At 41.8% G+C, this 22,354-nt stretch overlaps 2 protein-coding genes across 7 annotated transcripts in view; both read right to left on the reverse strand.

Annotated features, from left to right (window-relative positions):
- Positions 1–352: 352 nt before the first annotated feature.
- On the reverse strand, positions 353–8,516 carry adat1 (adenosine deaminase tRNA specific 1; the record flags this gene model as incomplete). The annotated part of the gene is made up of 9 exons (XM_083916827.1): positions 353–485; positions 3,001–3,087; positions 3,197–3,296; positions 3,753–3,898; positions 5,220–5,862; positions 6,735–6,865; positions 7,119–7,173; positions 7,432–7,519; positions 8,412–8,516. 9 exons carry the CDS (start codon positions 8,514–8,516, stop codon positions 353–355), a joined length of 1,488 nt encoding a protein of 495 aa, XP_083772953.1.
- A 3,448-nt stretch (positions 8,517–11,964) lies between these two features.
- Positions 11,965–22,354, reverse strand: part of wwp2 (WW domain containing E3 ubiquitin protein ligase 2) — a 54,919-nt gene continuing 44,529 nt past the window's right edge. For all 6 annotated transcript variants that reach the window (XM_083917169.1, XM_083917170.1, XM_083917167.1 and 3 more), the window contains 9 exons: positions 21,990–22,078; positions 19,692–19,851; positions 16,275–16,408; positions 15,838–15,978; positions 15,575–15,695; positions 14,710–14,814; positions 14,515–14,611; positions 13,368–13,440; positions 11,965–12,532 (listed from right to left, as the gene is read on the reverse strand). In XM_083917169.1, the coding sequence (XP_083773295.1) occupies positions 12,433–12,532; positions 13,368–13,440; positions 14,515–14,611; positions 14,710–14,814; positions 15,575–15,695; positions 15,838–15,978; positions 16,275–16,408; positions 19,692–19,851; positions 21,990–22,078 (1,020 nt within the window). In that variant the 3' untranslated portion in view covers positions 11,965–12,432. The remainder of the gene's footprint in view (positions 12,533–13,367; positions 13,441–14,514; positions 14,612–14,709; positions 14,815–15,574; positions 15,696–15,837; positions 15,979–16,274; positions 16,409–19,691; positions 19,852–21,989; positions 22,079–22,354) is intronic.

Here is a 22,354-nt window from a genome sequence, read left to right on the forward strand (position 1 = left end):
GAGAGCATTTAAACCAGGAATGGGAGTCGAACCCAGAACATTTCCCATGTGCAGACAGGTACGTTCAGCTGTGTTTTCTGAACACGAACACCAGCCAGCTGCAGTCACAACATGTTACACACACTGTGAAAATAAAACCCATCATCTGAGGACAGTGACAGCGGTCATCGACCTCTGAACAGCGTGACAGAGCAGGGTGTCCTGCTGTTGCGAGCGGGGACATCCCGGGCTACGGAGAGTCAAATATAGCCAAACAATATTTATCCAGACCTCAAACCTTGCTGACCAGCTGACCCAACAGACAAGTTGGACCTTGAAGAGGACATTTGAGCTGCAGAGCGGGGGTGGGCCTTCAGTGGAAGAGCAGGAGATCTCTGTCACTGCGTGGCCACAGAGGGAAGGCCTGGCTCTGGAGCTGCTGCCAGGCCTGCTGATACAACTGGGATGCCTGCTTGTAGTCCCAGTAGGTCTGCAGCTCGGTTCTCCTGAGCACATAAAAGAGCAAGAAGGAAGGACCCAGTTATTGCTCACACATTGGTTCTTTTGTTTTTAATGATCATTCAAACACATCTCTCAGCTGTAATCATGAAAACTTAAGTCACTATGTGTCACTATGTGTCACTAGTGTCATATTAACCCCCATGTTAAATAGGCCCTTTTTCACAGCATCATTAAACCTGTTTAAGGCCTGGTACAAAAAACATTCCAGTCTGTATGTTAAGGTCAGATCTCCGTGACAACACTGAGGGGGGTGAATTTTTTTGTACCAGGCTAGTTTTTATACTATTGGAGGTTAAAGTTCATGAATAATTAGGGGCGTGGTCTCTTGAGTGTCAGCTAGCCTCTGGCCCTCACTTCTCCTCGGAGGTAAACGTCAGCCAGATGGACGTATCTCCCTCCACCCAACATCACATACATGCCCTTTTTTGGTAAGAGGAAATGAGGCGGAGTCAAAGTCCGACAAGATGGCGACTCCCATAGGCGAGTACGATTGGTTCAAGTTGAGAGAATGGACCCCGACGGGTATGCTACGTCCATTTTCCATACAGTCTATGGTTGGGAGCCAACCAGCATGACACTGCCTTACCACCACCTACACTGAGGTCGCTGATCAGTATTGGGAGCTTTTAAGGAAACCCATAGACAGAAAAAAAGGAGTCAAAGTCTGACAAGATGGCAACTTCGATAGGCGAGTACGGTTGGATCAAGTTGAGAGAACGAACCTGGGCGTAGAGGCTACATCCAAGTCCTCCAAATTTTCCAGTCTATGATACAATCATCCATTATGATAGGCAGATATTACAATGGAAGACTGTACGTCATCATGGCCACTTATGAAATGCTATCCTTGTCCCTGCTCAGCTTATAGTTCTGCCTTTTATAAGACATTTCATTCATATAACATTTTAGTTTGGAAGTTTTTATTTATTTATTCAATTTTTCCATTTTATTGTATGTTATTGCTATTGTATTTTAATATGTGGATGCAGATATTGTTGCTGTGGGAGGAAAAAGATTAGTGATGAAGTTATTGAATGTCATCATGACCACTGGCCTCAGATTCCTTTACTGTCTCAATGCAGGAATGGGAGGAGACTCCGGGTGTCTCGAGCTTAAGATAAGATGAGGACCTTGTAGATATTCCTGACTCTGATAGTCTGAACCAAGACTCACATACAGCATTGTTATGACTACATGTGATTCTGTGTAAAGTGGGACACACTACATGAAGCTGACATGATTGATCTGCACTTTAATCATTTATGTCCTGTAACAAAACTCTACAAATGCAGATAAATGATCACACCCTGGCCTCAGTTGTCTCACCAGACATACCAGTGTGGTTGTAGAATATGTTGTCATTGTATGCTGGGGCCAGCAGTGTGAGGGTGCATGAGTGTTTGCCCATGCACGTGTCACCCGGGCTGGACTGGCCTGGGATCAGGTTATCCGCTAAAATGCTAATAAACAGAGAGACCACTGTTCTCCCTCTGGACAGGATTCTTGGCCTTCAGCGCACGCGCGCGCGCACACGCACACACACACACACACACACACACACACACACACACACACACACACACACACACACACACACACACACACACACACACACACACACACACACACACACACACACACACACACACACACACACACACACACACACACACACACACACACACACACACACACACACGCACCTATCTTTGTGAAGACACAATGCATTTCTTAGCCCCTTACCCTGACCTTAACCATTACAACTAAATACCTAGCCCCAACCTAAACCTTATTCAGACCTAAGTCTTCACCCCCAAATAGGCTTTGAAAAAAATGTCCTCACTATGTCTGGACAATTCTTAATGTGGTCAACAGAAAGATGAGTGCGCACACACACACACACACACACACACACACACACACACACACACACACACACACACACACACACACACACACACACACACACACACACACACACACACACACACACACACACACACACACACACACACACACACACACACACACACACACACATACACACACGCACGCACACACACACCCTTTGTTGTGTGATCTCAAGCAAGCTAAGTAACACCATCTGGAGATAAATACCTGAGACAATAGGAGCTCAACAACAAAAACACAGACATAAATCATGTGTTGTAAACAAAGGTCACACACACAGTGACAGCAGTACTGACGCACCGGTCTCTGTGTACATAATTACAGATAATACTGTGATTGTACAATTCCTTAAAGCCCTTCTGCACCTTGTCTTTATAATGCTGTCTACGTATTTCTGTTGGTAGTTTGCCTCACTGTTTATTCGACATATTTAAGCAGCAGATGAGAGGAGTTACCCAAAAGAAGAGGAGTTACGCAAAAGGACTGATGAAACCCAGACCATCATCATTATTGTTTTGGGTGGTTCAACTTGAGTTTGAGGCTGTTTAAAGCCACAGTGAGTTTATGAAAGGGCCTATTGTTTGTTACCTGAGAGAGTCGGGTAGTGCTGAGGGGTCAGTGGCTGCTACCAGAGACAGGAAGGAATGAAAAAGCTCCAGTTTACACAGAAGAGACCTGGAGACACAGTCATGCAGAAATGTCCGTGAAACTGGGTCAAAATGAGCAGTATCTTCTCATTCATATGATAATAATGTATGGTAGTGAGAGAGAGCGTTGGCTCCACCTGGCTTTAGCTGTGCCCAAGGCCTTCTTGGTGACGCCATGTTTGTAGCCGTTGGCAGTGACATCTAGTGGCTGCTCAGTCACATTACACCAGCTGATGGCTGAAACACATGGAGACATGTATGTACTAAAGACAAAACAAAACTACAAACACTCACTGAGCTCGTATAAATCACATAATAAATACTTTCACTTATGACGTAGGGCTTAGGTTCCTGGTTGAGTCTACTGGAAGAGTTCTGGTATTAATAAAGTTGGATATATGGAGAGAAGCTAACATCTTTCCAGAACACTGAATCATGTGTATGTCAAGAAACCAAAGATCTTTAGCTGCAACTTTATCTCTGATAACCTTGAACAACAATCTTTGGCTGATGTGAAGGACAAAGTTGTATGTTTTCATGCACTTCCACATCGTCCAAGGATCATAATCAATGTGAATGCTGTTAACAATGGGAAACTGATCAGAACTGTAGCTCCTATATGACATGAATGCTGCATTCGTTCTCATTTCTGGTCATTGAGACCTGAGAGAAACGTGTGTGTGATGATCCTACCTGCTCCACAGGGGGAGATACGCCCCTGCCCGGCCTGGTGTCGGAGCTCGGTCTGGGCCTGGCTGAAGGGGAACTCCAGGCTGGACTGGAGCAGCACAGGCGGACACACAGAGAAACCAGCAGGGAGGTCGGACACATGGGAGCACCTGGGGAGTACAGTGCAACAGCAGACAAGTTAGAGACTAACTGATAAAGAAGTTAAACATTTAGCAGCTAAAGAGACTTACAGCTAAAACCAAAAGAGAGATTATTTGCATTCTTTAATGAATACTGGATTAATATTCACCAGGAGGCCAGAGACACAACTCCAAATGAATATGAGTGTTGTTCCATGTCTGCGGGATCGGCAAATGTTTGCCAACATGGTCACTATAACAACTTTACAAGGTATTTATAACTCAGTTCACAAGTTTGTGTATTAGTTACAGCTTTTTCCACTGCCCATAAGTGCTTAAAAATAAACTTCACTGCAACTTCAAACGTGGTGTCCTGAGAAAATATACTTTAATGAAGCTCAGAACTTGTAGCTTTAGCCCTGGTGAAGATGATCCAAACGTGACTTTGACCTGGTTAAATAAAGAAAGGAGACTGCTGACTAATATTTATTATACCGTAAATTGCATGTTATTCACAAAGCTGACAATATTAGATCTGCCTCCAGCTTTCTGAAAACATCAGTATCCAATCAAGAGTTAAGCAGTAACAGTGGTTACACGTTCGTCTAAGTCACAAAATAAAGAGAAATGACCACAGCAAATTCCCATTAAGCCCAGGTTGGGGTCTTCAAAGGTTATCATTTGTCCGACTAACACTGCGAAACTCATAAAATGTACATTTACAATCATCTTAATAAGATCGGACCAGTCCCAGCCTGGTCAGATGCGTACATGAACTGATGAAGCCTCTTGGATGAGAGGTGAAACGTCTTCCTAGACAAACAACCAGTCCAGTTGTTTTTGACTGAAATTGCTTTGAGGATAACGATGACCTGGACGAATGAGAACATTCACAGGCTTATCTTAATAAGATATTAAAAACAGTTTTTGTCACATTTTACATGACAGCACTAACTGAGAGAAAAAAACATGTTCCTCTACCTCAACCTCAACCTGGTGCTGCTAATGGCATCTGCAAGATTCAACCGCGCCCGCGGGGAAACAACCAATCAGAGGGAGTCTTAGAGGCGGCTCTGAACAAACTGTGAAACCAGGCAGCGAAATATCATAAATGAATGAAGATTCTGTTCCTGTATCACCTTTTTCTCACATCAAGTGTTGTCAGAAACATATTTTCTGTTAGGCTGTAAAACGATCAGGTTTGTGACCAAGTGGAGCCAAAACCATAGCACTGATTCCCATTTGATCAGCCTGTCAGTTTCAGCAAATATGACAAAAACATTTAAAAAAATAATTTAAGAATGACCTTTTTAATCTTTAATTGGCTAATTGTTTGGGCATTACTCCTTACCTCGTGACCAAAGCTCTCTGCATAACTTCTTGGCTGTAAGGACACTTCCCCGCCACCACGGTGCTGAAGTAGAGTGCCTCCTGCAGGTAGTGGGACAGCAGAGAGCCCTGGAAGCCCAGCACCCCCCAACGGGCCAGCTTGTCACTGCAGGAGAGGGACAGAGTCGGCTCTCCTCGCCCAGGCTTCACCCGGAGCACCCCTGTGCTGTGGTAACCCGCCCCGGGGTTCAGAGAGTCGGCCGGCCCACCAGAGACACACTTGGCCCCCGTTCTGTGAATGTCTGGGACCTTTGCACCCACTCCTGAACTGTCAGAGGGGCCTCTGGTTTCTGTCTCCCGCTCTGCTGAATCTTGTGAGACCGTTTCCACAGGTGTTGTTGCAGAGCGACTCTGTGATGGATCTTCACTCTCAGATGAATTTGAAAGGAAGGAGTGTTTTGTGTCTCCTCTGTCTTCTAGATTTGTCTCCGCCATCTCCTGTTCCTCCAGACGGGGACGTTTAATGTTTTTTCCTTCACTTGATTTCTCAGCTTCCCTTTTCAGGTCTCCTCTTCCATCGGCTCTTTCCCGGCCCTTTACACACGCTACAGGAGGGCAGGGCTGAGACTGGCTTTCAACCATGGGGACGATGGCGGCGTCACCACCTGGAAATACACAAGAAGTTTCACACTGATCTGGGCTTCCCGAATGCACTGGCGTGGGCGCAGAGTTAAAAGTCCCTGACAAAACAAACTTTCTTCTTTGTGGGAAATAGAATGAAACTATAAAGAAAACATGCAAGAGTAATAAGACGACAGTTGAGTAATCATGGAAAAAAACATGCTCTACTTCACAGACGATATACATAAATATACACTCACTGGCCACTTTACTAGGTACACCTGGTGCTTAATAAAGTGTCAGTGTGGTCTTCTGCTGCTGTTCCCTATCTGCTAGAAAGTAGGTGGTGTTGTGTGTTCACAGATGCTCTCCTGCATTCCTCTGTTGGAACCAGTGGATATTTGAGTTACTGTTGCCTTTCTATCAGCTCCAACCAGTCTGCCCATTCTCCTCTGACCTCTGGCTAAAACAAGGCATTTGCGCCCACAGAACTGCCGCTCACTGGACATTTTCTCTTTTTGGGACCATTCTCTGTAAACCCTAGAGATGGCTGTGTGTGAAAATCCCAGTAGATCAGCAGTTTCTGAAATACTCAGACCAGCCCGTCTGGCACCAACTACCATGCCACATTCAAAGTCACTTCAATCACCTTTCTTCCCCATTCTGATGCTCGATTTGAAGTGCAGCAGATCGTCTTCAACATGTCCACACGCCTAAGTGCATTGAGTTGCTGCCATGTGATTGGCTGATTAGAAATTTGGACGGTTGCACCTAATAAAGTGGCTGGTGAGTGTATCTAAATAGCAACATATGAAAAACATATATGACAAAATATATAGCTTGATTTGAATCCTGTGGATGATATTAAATGAAATCTGTGAAACAGTTGAGTACACTGGGAGCATAGTGGACTCACAGGGAGTGTGACTGGTAAAGAAGGAGAAGGACACTCCGGGCTGAAGCCTCCACTTCCCCCGCTGATCTGCCTGACAGAACACAGAGCTGTGCACACCACGCACCGCTTTGTGCAGCTCCTGGAGCAGGTACCTACACACGCACACACACACACACACACACACACACACACACACACACACACACACACACACACACACACACACACACACACACACACACACACACACACACACACACACACACACACACACACACACACACACACACACACACACACACACACACACACACACACACACACACACACACACACACACGATGGTAATAGCCTATACTCAATCTTGTGTATCCTCAGAACAAGAGCCAATAAACAAATACACACCTGACACATCCCCTCCTAGCAATGACTTCTGCATGGCTGTCATTAAGTATTTCACCTAGATGGATGAGAGAATCAAGGAAAACATTATTTTTTATTTTACGGGCTGTCGTAGATGCTGACAAACGACAACAGCACTGGGAGTATCTAGGGAAGATATTTTTCCAAAACGATACATAAATGCACCGTTTCTGTGGACGGTTCACTTCACACAGACTAACTGAACAACAAAAAGGCAAGAACATATTTCTGTGGTAATGTCTCTGTAAATAAGCCAAAACACCAATTACAGTGACAAGATCAAGAGCAAACACACCGTTGGGACTCATAGCTGTCTGTCCAATACATTTGGTCCCAGTTCCCAGAGAAACAACCTCCTTCTCAACTGTGAAAGACACGAGAATCTGATTAGAATATAACTTAACACATATTTCATTTCTATATCCAGTTTCATGGTTTTTGTGGTCTAATATGTTTTGCTGCTACTTCGTGACTCCGAAATAGAATATTGTTTTGTTACATTAAAGCGACAATGCTACAATCTATGGTTTTAATACATTTACTGAAATGAAGTTCCCATGCTGTGACATCACCGTGCTGTATTAGATACGGTGCACGAAAGACTATAAATGTCATCATCTATTAGGAAAACAATAACAAAACCATACAATTGTGGTCTGGTGATGATGGATGGTTAACATATTAATTTGACAAGGGAAGCTCATATCCATAAAGCTACATTTTTGAATCCCTTCAAAAGTTTTAGTTTGTCAAAATGATTAATAATAAGAAAATATATATACAGCTGATAAACTACAAGCTTGTTTAAGGAAACGTAATTCAATAGCCTACCTTTCAATATTTCTTTAAGTATTCATTTCTTTAAGATTCATTTATTGTTTGATTCTCTGCTACTTTCTTTTTCGTGTGTGTATTTAAGTGCTTGTTTTTCTCAAGTTCATTTATGTTATATCAATCAATAATAATGTAATAATGAAAAATTAAAAAAATAATGTGACTTCCTTGTTTATACTGTATATATATATGCTTTTAAAAGTATGTTGAAGAAATATTTTGTTATGTCACAAGATGTACATGAGAATGTGCAAATAAAGTTGTGGAGAAAAAAACAGAAAAAAAAAAGAAAAGGACGTTAAATTGCTTTTTTAAAGCGGTTTCTTCTTGTTATAGGACACACGAAGACAGTGATGTAGCAGGACGTGTGTGTAATGCTGCAGTGGGTCATTCGGCTCTCTAACCTGTGTCAGAGTCAGAGCACCGGGTGAGTTTCACCACAGCGGCCAGCAGGGTCCACTCTCTGCCCGGCTCAGGCTTCCCTCTCCGGGGGAGCTGGTTGAAGCGCTCGTAGCACAACTTGGCGATTTCGTCCGCGTTCAGCATGATAACCGGACAGGGCCGAGTGAGAGGGGACACACGGGCATCAAACATGTGATCACAGTTCACCATGAATGCTTTTTAAACAACCGCGGCGCCACATGAATAACACGAACAACGTTTAGAGACGTCTCAGCCTCGGCACACTTCGTTTCTCCAGAAACACAGAGAGGTTACTTCCGGGCCGCGACAAGGAAGGCTGTACTTTCACAATAAAGGTCCTTATTTTATGGAGAACTAAAAATACTAACATTAATATTAATATATATTTTATATTTTACATGTTTATATTTACCGGTAATACAATATTTATAATTAATATATAACTAATTGGAGCACACTAGTAATATCCTCTGTAAGCAAAACAGTAGCAGTAAGTATATTAGTTTAAGTGAAATAAGAAGTAGAATACCACCAACATAGATATATTATATAGCCTCCATTTCCATAATATGTACACATTACCTGCATCTTTCATCTGCACAGATTGAGTAAAGTGACAGGAAGTCAAAATATCATATTTCATCACATATCTCTATTAATTCAAATGATTTTGTGCCATCCAATTCATGATCTTCAAAATGCCTTGACACCTCTATTCTACAGTATGACCTGTGAATTCAGAAATATTACACGTCATGTTGTTGTTTATACTACACTGACCATTTGAAAATTAATGATCTGAATTGACTCCATAATTAGTTTGGTAAATGTGAGTTGCACAACAGGGTGAACATGAGCATTGTGGCAGACAGAGAGGTGGTAGTGGATGTGAGGATACCATGTTGGTGTAACTAGGTCAGGTCACGTGATGCTGTTCTAACCTGATGTTCTTTTGATCAAAGCTGTGGCACCATTTTGCAAACACTGCAGTGCTGCTGTTTGGCTGCAGCCTCTGCTGTTGACGGCCAGCATGAAACACTGAGCTTCTTTGTGCTCACTGGACACACTAACATCTCTTACGCACAAGTGGAAACTGATTTCGCTCCAAGGCGTCGTCATTTCTTCTGTGGACAAACTAAGCCGACCCTGGCCAAAGATGCAGATCCCAGAGCAGTCTCCATCTGTCAGAGGTTCATGTAATTTAGATTTTTTGTAAAAATTTGAAATACAGAAAATGACAAGTTAAGAAATAAGATGCAGAGAGAGAAAGAAGCCTCCACTAAATAATGGTAAAAGACAATAAATATATAAAACAACAACAAAAAGGATGACAATTGGACAGCCTGTGGGAGGCTGACAGTGGAGACACATTGAAAGTGTGTTTGTATGGTCACATCCAAATCTATATTTTCAGTTATTGCCATCCACCACAAAATGTGCCATGCAGTAGAGAAAAAGCTGCTCGTTGTGGCACATTCACAACAATTCCCCCTCCCATCAGTTTGTACCAGTGCGGACAAGACAAACAGTTTTAGTTTGTAGGTCCAAAGGCAGTGAAAGACATGTCAACATTCCTCAGATCAGATCCAACACCTGACTGTCTGTAAATGAGACAGAAAGATGTAGTTCATGTGAAGGCCGAGGTGTAAAAGAAGTCAATTAAGTACTGTACTAACAGAAAAGTATTTGACCCGTGTAAATATGAGTGATATGATGAAGTGAGCAAATCTTCTATCTCACTCTGTACGTCAGTGCCTTCCAGCTTATTTGACTCTTGAGCCCTCAAAATACAGCAATGTTTACTTTGACGTGACAGATTTATATTTTGTCATCTGTGCTCCTTTCACTGGTTCCAAGTGGTAAGGTGATGTCACACATCTCTGCACCAATCAGGATCTAGCAACATTTGAATCAAACATGACCGTTGTTCTGCCAGTGGTGGGAAAAGTGTTCAGAACCGAATGGAAATACTTTATTGATCCCCAGGGGAAATTTAGTTTGTTGCACTTTCTCAATTCTTGAATAGAAAAAAATATAAAGAGCAATGTACTTCTTTTACTTGACTGGAAGTAGCAATAATCAATTTCAAGTATCATCAGCATACAGTACTTCAAATATCTCAAGTTGAAGTACTCATAAGGCTGCAGACTGGCTCCTGTAGTGTTGAATTCTTCTCTACTGTTGGATCATTACTGAGGCTTTAATGTGTAAGCAGCATTATACGGATGGATAAAGAGCAAGCTGATTTGAATAATTTAACCAACCTTTAAGGCCTCAGTTCAACTGTGTGGCAACTACTCTGCAGTAATTTGATAAATGGCACACTACCGCAAACAAATATTACCAAGCTCCCACTTCTAAAGCCAAGTTTTCATGGGCTTTAACAATCATCTAACAGTTTAATGACAGGGCAGAGTGAATGCTAAGATGGCTAAACTCACTCCAGCTGTGTAATATACAGTATGTCACTGTGTTCACATCATGTTAACACAGCCATTGTGAGAATGTTAGCATGTTGGCATTAGCATTTAACTCAAAACAGTGGCAGTGTCAGAGCTGCTAGCACGCTGTAGTCATGTTCCTATTTGATTGTCATTTGTAATAGACAGGTACTGGATTATTAATGCAATATGAATGAATGGGATTGGGATCCCTGCTTACACACCAGTTACAGATCGATTAACAATCAAGAGACACACAGGGCCACTGTAGCTAATCAAAGGGTTTGTGAAACATTCTCTTGGATGTGTCGAGGTGAAGATTGTGAGCCTTGTGCTTTGTTGTTTTGTGGATTAAATGTGTTTAAATGACATGCCTTAATGTGAGACATTTTGATGTGATATATGTAATCCTGTATACGTCACATCAAAATGTATCACTAAAAAAATAAATTGCAAAGTTTAAGATTGAAATCTCATTTATTTTAGTTATGTACAGAAGAAAAATGCAGAATCTCACAAGTAACAGAAAAATAAAATCACATCTCATCTCTCTAGCCTCTGTTACAGAGGTTCATGATAACAGCTCTCCGTCTCGTATACAGACACACACATGCACTCACACGCTGCCTCTCTTTCTCTCACACTCTCCGGCTCCCTCTCTCCTGTCACTTTAAAATGTTAAAAAAATGTAATTCTCTCTGGTAGATATGTTATACTGCATTTGCGGGTAGCTGTGCTGTTGTGAGTCGCTGCTGACATTAAAACTATCCTGTTGTCTGGTTTTGGTGCATTTCCAAGCAGTGAGAAAAGAGGTGTATGTGTCGACAGACATATAGCCATTCACACACACACACACACACGCACGCACGCACGCACGCACACACACACACACACACACACACACACACACACACACACACACACACACACACACACACACACACACACACACACACACACACACACACACACACACACACACACACACACACACACACACACACACACACACACACACACACACACACACACACACACACACACACACACACACACACACACACACACACACACACACACACACACACACACACACACACACACACACACACACACACACACACACACACACACACACACACACACACACACACACACACACACACACACACACACACACACACACACACACACACACACAGTTAATGAGGTGGGCGTACTACTAGGTAGATGGTCAGTTACCGAGGAAGAAGTGGGTATACTCCTACATATCCCAATGGCTTTTAGCTGATAGGTGGGTATACTGTAAACGGACAGAAGAAGTGGGTATACCCTGTATACCTGCATATACCCTCCACTACACCACTGCATACACACAAGTAAGCACACGCGCACACATACACCCTCACTCCCCAGCTCCAACTTTTTGTCCCATGATTCAGTTCACAAACATGATCCCCTCCAGGTGAGGGGCTTTAGGTGACAGATGATTTCTCAGCCCTGTGATTAACAAATGTAAAATATTTATATTAATAACAAAAAACTATCCCATTGAATTAAACGACTCTCTTTTTGCTGTCTCGGGTCCGTTTCCTTTGTCACTCCTGTCCGAACCCCTCCGTCTCCTCGATGGCGAACAGGAGTTTCTCTCGGAGCTGCTCCAGGCTTCTGTAGGGAGGCAGGTCCAGACGATTGAAGCTGTGAGGAAGAGACAGACAGGAGGAGAGACGGGTCACGATTAGTCACTCCTCTTTGTGGTCTGTCTATTATGTGAGCTATGCTATCTGGTAAATCTTCTGTGGCTGCCCACCGAACAGGCAGGAAGTGAAATAGTGACACAGGCAACAGTGCTGACTAAGACACAGAACAGTAGTGTTGGGAATATTGTGTGGTTTGGTACACTGATTTGAGATCAGCAGATATGTCCCTGTCAGTGTTGTCCACTTTTCAAATGAATGATACAAAGCACATTGCTTCTGTTTTAACGATGAATGTCTGGGCTGTCTCACAATCCTACACACAAAATGAGCCGAACTAGAGGGCGCTCACAAACGCTTCCTCGTCTAAGTGACTTCCCTGTTGTGTGTAATGTATGAATGTATTTTCATCTTTACTCTTTTATCTGAAATGGGTTTAAAGTTATAATCCTTAAGATATTCTAGAAATCAAACCAGTTTTTGATAACATTTAAGGATTACGTCGATTTCTCTACACTGACCTTTCAATGTGTTCAAATCCTGTAATTACCTCCCTATAAAGTCGTTTTCATTACCAGTGGTGGAGTCTGCCTTTTCATCGCTGGTTTAAATTATCTTCCTTCACACGAGTGATTCACAGGAAATGATGCAGCATGTGACCTGCTACAGAATTATATAATATTTAAAGGGGCACTTGCTAGCTTTTCCAAGCTTTCCGTTGCATCTTATGGACTTCCTCTTGTTTCAGGAACATTTTTCAGAAAAGCTAATAGGGAATCTTTAAGCTTATAGTATTTTGCTACACAATGTTTACAGATAAGGCAGCAGCAGCTTACCATGTGTGGCTTCTCGGAAGCCAAGTCTCCTTCCCCACCTTGTCTATGCAGAACTTCTGGGGACCGTTACTTCCTGCACGGGGAGGAACAATGACACAATTTCATTAAATGAGCGTGAATTTTTTCATCATAATCGTCTTAGAAAATCATATAACCTTGTATTTAACTATGGTAAACTATCTTATAAAAGCTGGGATTCAAATAATTACTAAAACAATAGCTGCGACTATGTATGCGTATCCATCACCACGACCCCTTTTAGCCAATTGGCATGAACACAAACACACAAACACACAAACACACACACATTTCCAAATTTCAGCTTCCTAAGGAGGAAAACTGGCTGCCAAAGGGTGGGGAAACTTTTGTGGAGCGACCAACAGAACGAGCTGTTAACTGGTGGTCGCATCTACAAAAAAGAGAAATGATGTTCATTTCCACAGCACTAATTCCAACAGTAATGGTATACTCCTTTTATCCACCTATTTATTCCAGTTTTAACGTTTCGGTTTTTCCTGAGCGACGTTAAACTGCTGTTAATGAAACGCCATGAAGATTTTCACAGTATCAGTAATGGGAAGGCTGGGATCAGATCAGTCTGACAAATGTGCTGGAGGTGGATCACCATCAATGGGTAAAAACAGAAAAGTCACAGGAGTGGAATTAATTGGAAAATTAATCTCTGTTAGAAAAGATCCACTGAGAGCAGCAGAGTAGGGCTGCAACCGACAATTATTTTCATTGTTATTATTTCATTATTAATTGATCAGTGGTTTGGTCTATAAAATGTCAGAAAATGATGCAAAATGTCTTTCAGTGTTTCTTTAAACCAAAGTTTTGTCCACAAGTCAAAGATATTTACTTTAATGTCATAGGAGGAAAGTTTTAAACCCAGCCCGGGGATAAAATGAACTTAATAGTTGACAACTAATTGATTAATCTTTGCAGCTCTATAGCAGAGTGGCGAGTAAGACATAACTTCATTGATGCACTGGTGTCGTTTGTGCTGTGGAAAAAACCTATCCAAGAATGACTGAAATGATTTAGTAGTACTCGTAAAACGCAAAAGGTAGACAGTCAGTTATGTGAAATACCCTTCACAGAACTTGACAGTTAATAGTCATGGATGTGAATCAGCGCTGAGTACCTATGAGCTCAGCAAAGCCTCCGACAGGCAGCCGACAGGTTCCGGTTACAAACTGAAGCAGACGGATTCTCTTCTCGTTGTCCATCTCTTTCACCACCTGCAGAACACAACTCTGTCAGAGCTCATGCAACGCACATTCAGCACGGCAGATGTGCGTGAGTGTGTGTGGATCACTGAACCGCAGTGTGCGCGTACCTGCCAGAACCAGTGGATCTGCTTGCTGTTCTTGGTGTAATGTCTGTAGATCGTGTTCTTCTGCCAGTCGGCCATGTCGATCTCCTGCATCCCACACAGCATCAGCTGGAACAAACACAATCACGTTTAAAGGCCACTGGGTGCAGTCGGGTGTCCTTTACTCTTCAGAGGACAATGTGAGACAGGACGGGGTTAACACAGTGAGTCACAGCATGTCCCAGCTTTACTCCAGACTGATTTCATTTACGGTCTTCACTGAGTCTGAACGAACAAACTGAATCAATCAGAAACAATCTACAGCGAAACCAAAAAACAGACAGGAACAGATACTCAGTGCAGGCAGGATACATTAGAGTTTTCTCTCTCTCTCCCCTCATCAGTGTTTATATACACACACCAGTGATGGTGCTTTTAGTTCAGACATGCCTGACTCTGGATTACTGTCCACGCAGATTTCACAATGTGCACCGTGCTAACATTATTTAAAAGGAAACTTAGAACATTTACCTCACCTACAGTTTTTATTTAGTGTTAAGTTAAAATAATTTATGCTATGCTCATAAAAATAACATTTTACTGCTATCATTTATCCCATACAATGAGATATGTCCTTATCTGGAAGTACCAGAATGCCACATTTTTCTACGTTTATGACCAATTTGACCAATAAAATAAGTTAACAAAGCTGAAAAAAAGGCTTATATTTGACAAACTTCCTGCCAATATAAAGGCCACTAACTATCACTGCGATGTATAAAATAGAAAGAGAAATTTGGTGAAAAGAAACGGTTAAAAACAATGTTAGTAACAATTGAGTTCTGCACATTTTAATGTTTTCTACAAGACTTTCATAAGTTTTCCTCACCTCCAGCTCCTTCTCGTCGAAGTAGCGAAGCCACTCCAGAGGAACGACTTCGTTGAAGCCGTCCAGGAAGGCTTTGGTCTGCTCCTCCACCCCGCGGGTGAACCTCCAGTCTGTCAGCAGGCTGAGGGAAGGAAGGGAAACTGGTTTTATGGTTGGGGCTCCACCGCTGACATCATTTATCTTAGAATCTTTGTTGATGAATTTCGCAAGTTTTATTCTTGTCCGTTCAGCTGCAGTGTCTATTACAGCTTACGTTAACTTACCCGATGTACTCTTCCTTGTTTTCCTCTGTGACCAGCTCATTCTCTCCGTCATCTTTCAGCTGGTGAGTGGAAACTTTCCCGAGGATCTCCATGTCCTGTGCAAAATATAGCTCCACGCCACACTCCTCCAGGTTGTTCTCTCTTGAGACACACAAACAGAAACAACCTACATTTAAGACAGGGACCTTTGCTACAAGAAGGATCATTCTTTTAAACTGGGGATCGCCTGCTACTCTGCCTTTTAGACAGTATTAGTACAGTATGTTAACTTCTCTTGGATGTTCTTTTTCAGTTCTTTCTTTAATTACTAAACAAATAGAGAGACATATGAAGAAAAAATAAAAGCAAGAAATGAGGCTCATTTTTTTCCTTCACTTTATATTCTTGTGAGCATCAATTAACAATAACACACAAAGAGGTAAACCTGCGTTACTTACTTGACCCACATGATGGAGTTATAAAACTCAGGGTCTATGGACTCCAGGTCTTTGAGTGTGGGTTTCTTGTCAAGCATTCGCTTGTAGAACGGCAGCGTGAAGCCGGTGTCGATGAACTTTCCATGGTACAAAGCCTGTTGGGAGGATTCGTTACATTACAAAACCACAATAAGGAAGTCCCAAATTCAGCAAAGATCGACATAAAAACACAGCGTTGGTTCACTAAGCCTGATGATTCAAAAGCTTTGAGTCCAAAATGTTATTGTATGGTCATCGGTGACGGATGGTTCAAATTTGTAAAATTTTGGTGCCCATTCAAGTTTTTTAACAGCCAGACACCTTTACAGGAAATATTAACAGGGCTTTTATCCCTGATATAATTCTGCCTAATTTCATTTAGCAACAAAACCTCCACACCTGCTTGTGTACATGACAAAACAACAACCTATAATTCATTCAACTCATGCTTCACCTGTGCATGTTTCTACAAATACAGCCGCAAAGGTTGATGATTTGGGCGAGAAAGGAACTAACATTGTGATTCAAAGTGACATTCAGGGGACTGTTTCTGTACCTTTTATCCTTATTTTCACGGTGAGAACTACAACCAGTCCCTTAGATTAGATCAAGATACAGAGACAAAACACTATTAACTAAAGCCTGTGTGTGCACTTAACACGAAACATTCAATCTGCTTCAAACCGAGTCATAATCTCTGCTTGGTGTGTGTGTGTTCACAGAGAGGTAGAGTGAGCAGACTCAGCCAGATGGAGCTGTTTAATGTTAAAAAACCACAGAGGGCTCAGAGCTATGATGAGCCAAGAACAACACAGACGCCCACTGACTGACTCAGTCTGCTCTGTCCTACCGTATCCTGACTGACCATGTGTCTGTCTCACAGCCAGCGACACACACTCACACACAGACAGGAAGATTTATAGACAGTGTGGAGGTTGTCAGTGGAAAGGAAAGGGGAAAAACGGAAAGTAAAAAAGGTAAATAGAAAGGAAAAGCGTCAGTATGAGGGTTTGGTAGTTGAGACTTGGTAGAGACAAACATCTTTATAAGGGAAGTCGGCAAAGTGCATTTTAGGACTAAATATAGGCAGCTGCTGGCGGGTGTGGGCTGGGTGCGGCAGTGAGGTCATGGTGTGGGTGAGGGGTGGGGTGGCAGACGGAAGGAGGGGTGGGGGTGACGGTTTTGGGACCTAAAGCTTTCTGGAATCAAACCCAGAGAGAGAAAGAGACATTATAGTACATACTGTACGCCATGTATATATACACATTTTTGAATTTTTGTGACATGTGGATGCTTCACATACATCTTCAAAAACTATACAGTCACGACAGTTTAATTAGTATCACAAGTTCAGTATCTGACCAAATGTCTCCCCCTCTGTTCCCGACTTATGGTGTTGAATAATGGACAGGAACATTAAGATGTCACAGTGAAGTTGACCTTTTGTGATATAAAACATCATCAATTCATCTTTTTATCCTGTTAGACATTTGTGTGAAATGTTGTCAGAGTTAGCGTAGGGATTCTTGAGTTATTTCCAAGTGGAGGTTTGTGCCAAATTCGAGGAAAAGGACAACTCGGAAAAAGCTTGAAAAACAGCCAAAAGTATTATCTTTAAAAAAACAAAAAGAAGCCACAGCTCAACCTGGCCAGATCTTTGCCAAGGTGCAGGAAGCAGCTCTGTCACTTAAATCTGTGCTAATAATTTGTGAGCTTCCTGTCTAATGAGACCTTCATAAGTCGCAGGTGTACGTTTTGCACAGAAGTGTGCCGAGGTTCTCTTCTGTCATTTAAGACCGCTGCCACATTATCACAGCGCACCTGGTTCAAATCCAGCCGGGGACCTTTGTTTTCTAATGTCTGAAAAATCTCCTTTGCATTGTCAGAGTTTCTGTGCGGTATTCTAGCTCAAACCTGAACTTACTTTGTTTCATGGTTTTTATTGTATCTTCTTAAAAAAGTGAACAGATTTATCATTGCACTCCTGTCACTCTGTTAGACTCACAATGGACAGTTAAAAAAACGAAGAGAGTAAGTTGTGCTATGCTAGTCCCGGCTAATGCGGCCTCGAGATGCTAGCCTGCAGCGGAGATGAGCAGCGGGCGTCAGAGGTCTGGTAAGCTCATGATATGTCATGTAGCATATAAAAAACACCATAAAGACATAACAAGGACACAAACCTGTCATTGGAGGGGGTCTTTAACAATACCTTTAACATAATACGGAATCTACAAAATGTGTTTTTTTCTGTTGATCCAAATTGATAAGTTGATTAATTGATCAATCAAGGAATCAAACATTTTGAGTAATGTTTTAAGTCAAGTATTCTGTGGTTTTGCTGTTTTTCTGTAGTAAAGATACAATCCACAAGATATCCATCTATTTAATTGTCTTTTAAGTTTTTATCTATCAAAGAGTGAGTTAAAACAATGGTGATTGATCATACGACCCACTAATGAAAGCACTTTGAGTATTACAATATCCGTGTTTGTGGCGACATTAAACTCCCTAAATTAAAATGCGCTGCCATGTAAGTAACGCTGCGGATGGTCTTCCAGTGGAGCTTGTCACTTCTGGTTATGCTGCGTTCGTTTCTAATCAGAAATCTGAAACTTCCAACTTCTGAGTCAGGCTTGTAGTAAGGGCAGAAGTGTAATAGGGAAATGTGTGTGTATTTAAGAGGGTTACATATAGGGGACAGACCAGAAGTAGAGAGGTGAATGTGTGTCAATAAAGTTTACAAAAGAGCAGAAAAGGTCCACACACATAGTGACCATGAATGTGACAAGATGGGGGCTCTGAAAGAACAGGCTCGCCTGCAGTTTCATCTTTAGAGGCTGCTAAAAACAAGGTATCTCAATTCTTACAGTTTATGACTTTTAATGATGCAAAGTAAATTTCTTTGTCAACTACCGTTTTCCCCCCAGTTTATACTTGTCTGCCCACAAAACGTCTCCTTTAACAAAAGGCTCTGAAAGCCACAGCAGCTCCGGGAGCTTGCTCATGTGTGGAATGCTTGGTTTTTATTGAGTTCACACTATTCGACTTTATTTAAACTGCTATCCTCTTTTAAACAGATGCTTGTGAAAGATGGACAGTAATCAGCTGCTCTGACACAAAGTGCTGCAGCTGGCATCTCTGCAGGAAGTGACACTTTGTAAAGTGACGTCCTCATGACCAAATGTTGAAATAAAGACATGGATTTAGGAGTTGTGTAGGCAGCTCGGAAACAACAAGTTGCTGAAAGTGAGTTAACTGGACTGGCGAGCAAGAATAAAAGTAAAAAGAGCAAAAACACACGTTGCTTGTTGTAGTTCAGTTTTTAAGACCTTGAACGTCCCAGAAGGCAAATCAAATCCCAAGTATGGTCTTAATAAAACTATCCAAAGTGAAGCTCACCATGGCGATGAAGCGTCCAATGAAGCGGAAATATGTGAGGTGGTCGGGGTTGATGGAGGAGGCCGGGTTGATCTGCAGACAGTAGTTGTTCTTGCCGGCGTATTCAAACAAACAGTACATGGGGTTCAGCACCTCGTGGGACAGCAGGAAGAACCACTCCCTGCAGAGCAAGAGGACATTAGGCATTAATGCAGATTTGATCCTTTTTTTAAGTCCTGAGTTTTATTATCACGTCAGGAATTAATGCACACATGATCATTTTCCTCTTAAAAATATATGGTCATAATGTTGGATGATTCTGTGGCTGAACATGTCAGAACTATCAATTTTGATCACAAGAGGAAGTGGAGGAGTTGAACTGAGACAAAGTGGTCTGTGGGAGCATAATACTAATAAAACACATTTTTTGGTAGAGGAACGATAGATAAAAAAAGGGTGACATAGATGAGAAAATATGACGTCTACTGACAAATACTGACAAAACAATTATCACAGTAGATTTAATTCAAGGACAGAACATGTTCAATAAGCACAGTTAATAGAAAATAATAATAATAAAAAATCACAATCAAACAGCAATTCTATCACTTCAGAGGAATGACACATTGTAGTAAATCAATTATAGTGATATAAGTGCAGCTGAGACCGGAAGTCATCTGACTGGGAGGTCATCGTTTCTGCAGCCCTTTAGATTTCTACCAGTGTTGCCATCACTTAATGTGGTATTTGATAATTGTAATAATGAAGTATTTTGAAATTACTAAATGGGATTAGGTGTTCTCAGTTAAGCAGAGTGTCGACACTAAGCAAATTTCAGGGTTCGTATACCTTTACCAAGGTCAAATTCAAGCACTTTTTAAGCACTTTCAAGGTCCATTTTCATGTTTTTCCAGCACCTTACAGCTGTGGCAAATTACACATCTCTCCAAAAATATACACACAATTACAACAACAAAAGGATCAGAAATTCATTTAAATTCCTATTCTATGGCCATTTGTTGTGAAAGAAATGCGGATACAATTTCAAGCATTTTCAAGTACTTTATCCAAAATTCAAGCACTTTTCAAACCTTGAAAACACAACATTAAATTTCAAGCATTTTCAAGGATTCCAAGCAACCGTGTGAGCCCTGTTCATGTCATTTAATACTGTCATATTTAATAAAGCCACTAACTTTGATGTAACTTCGAATACAATTTTATAAAAAAACAAGTACCACGAAATATCATACATTGTTGTTTTTACAACAAACCAGATATAGCGTGTTAATTCATAAGCTTTAGAGGTTCTGACAGAAGGTGGTCATGGGTCAGTGGTCATGGGCTTCACATCTAACTCTTAGAAAAAGAAGGGAATAAACTTTAAGTATATAAACAAAATGTAGAATTATAACTTAACTGAGAAAAGGACTCCTTTCTCTTAATCTGGGCTGTTTTTAAACTGACCAGCTGTCAAAAATAATCATTTTATCACCCTACTCTGGATATAGGTATACAGTAGAATAAATAGTACAGCAACAGATTTGCAAACATCCTAAAAAATCTGACACAAGATTTACATGGAGACAAAACACAGAACATGAAGGATAAATACAACAGAATAAAAATGTACACAAACAGACTGTGGAAGGATGCATGTTAGAGAGAATGAGGGCCCGTTAGCAGCACCACCACCGGCTGCAGCTAGCGCTCCCAAGGCCCCTGCCCTCCCCCTTTGGGTTCATGGGAGGGGGGGGGGGGATATGGACTGACGGACGGACGGACGCAGACACCTCACAACATCCCGTCCGTGGTTCTACCCTGTGGTAGAACAGCATGATGTCACCTACCATAGGGTAAAACCACTGACGTGACACCGGAGACAGAGACACAATGCAAAACCAAACGGAAAAAATGAGTACAGCACCAACAGAAAAATAACAACATATACAGAGAGGAAGACCTGGAACACAGCAGACGCAGGGAGGCAGGATGGATACATGTGACGGGTGGACGGAGGTATGGGGTGAGGAGAGGAGGACAGAAATGTTGCAGGATTTACAGAGAATGGAACGTTTTGAAAGCCGGCTATCTCAACACCTCCGCTCCTTCACTCCCATTGCCTCTTTATGATCTTTTTAGTCTCGATCCTGCCTGGAACTGCAGCTTACAGCGACTTAAAAGCTGGTTCCAGTTGAGGAGGAAGCTGGGAAGTGGCGGGAATAGGAAAAACACACCATCACCGTCACCAACATTAAAGATCAATGGGTTAAAGAAGCTCTAGTAGCGCACACAAGTTTGTTCAGTTGTTGCTCTCACCTGGCGATGCCGCCGTAGTCGAGTCCCTCCTCTCCTCTCATAATGATGTAGAGTCTGCGGCGAAGGTCGTACGGCTTCACATTCATGATCTGATGACAAAATATAATGTTGTTAATAAATATACTAATTAAGACTGATAGAAAACTCAATTACAAAGTGAAATAAACATTTATTTTCACCTTGTTGTAACTTTAATTTGTCAGACACTTGATATGTAAGTGTATTTATTTTTCTAATGTGTGCATGGACTCATCTGAGCCTGGTTTACAGATACTTTAGACAAAACAGGCTATTAAAATGTATGAATAATTTTCCAGGAACAATGGAATTACATATGGATACAAAATATAATGACTGCACAACAG

This window comes from Echiichthys vipera (genome assembly GCF_963691815.1).
Source record: "Echiichthys vipera genome assembly, chromosome: 7".
Lineage (NCBI taxonomy): Eukaryota > Metazoa > Chordata > Actinopteri > Perciformes > Trachinidae > Echiichthys > Echiichthys vipera.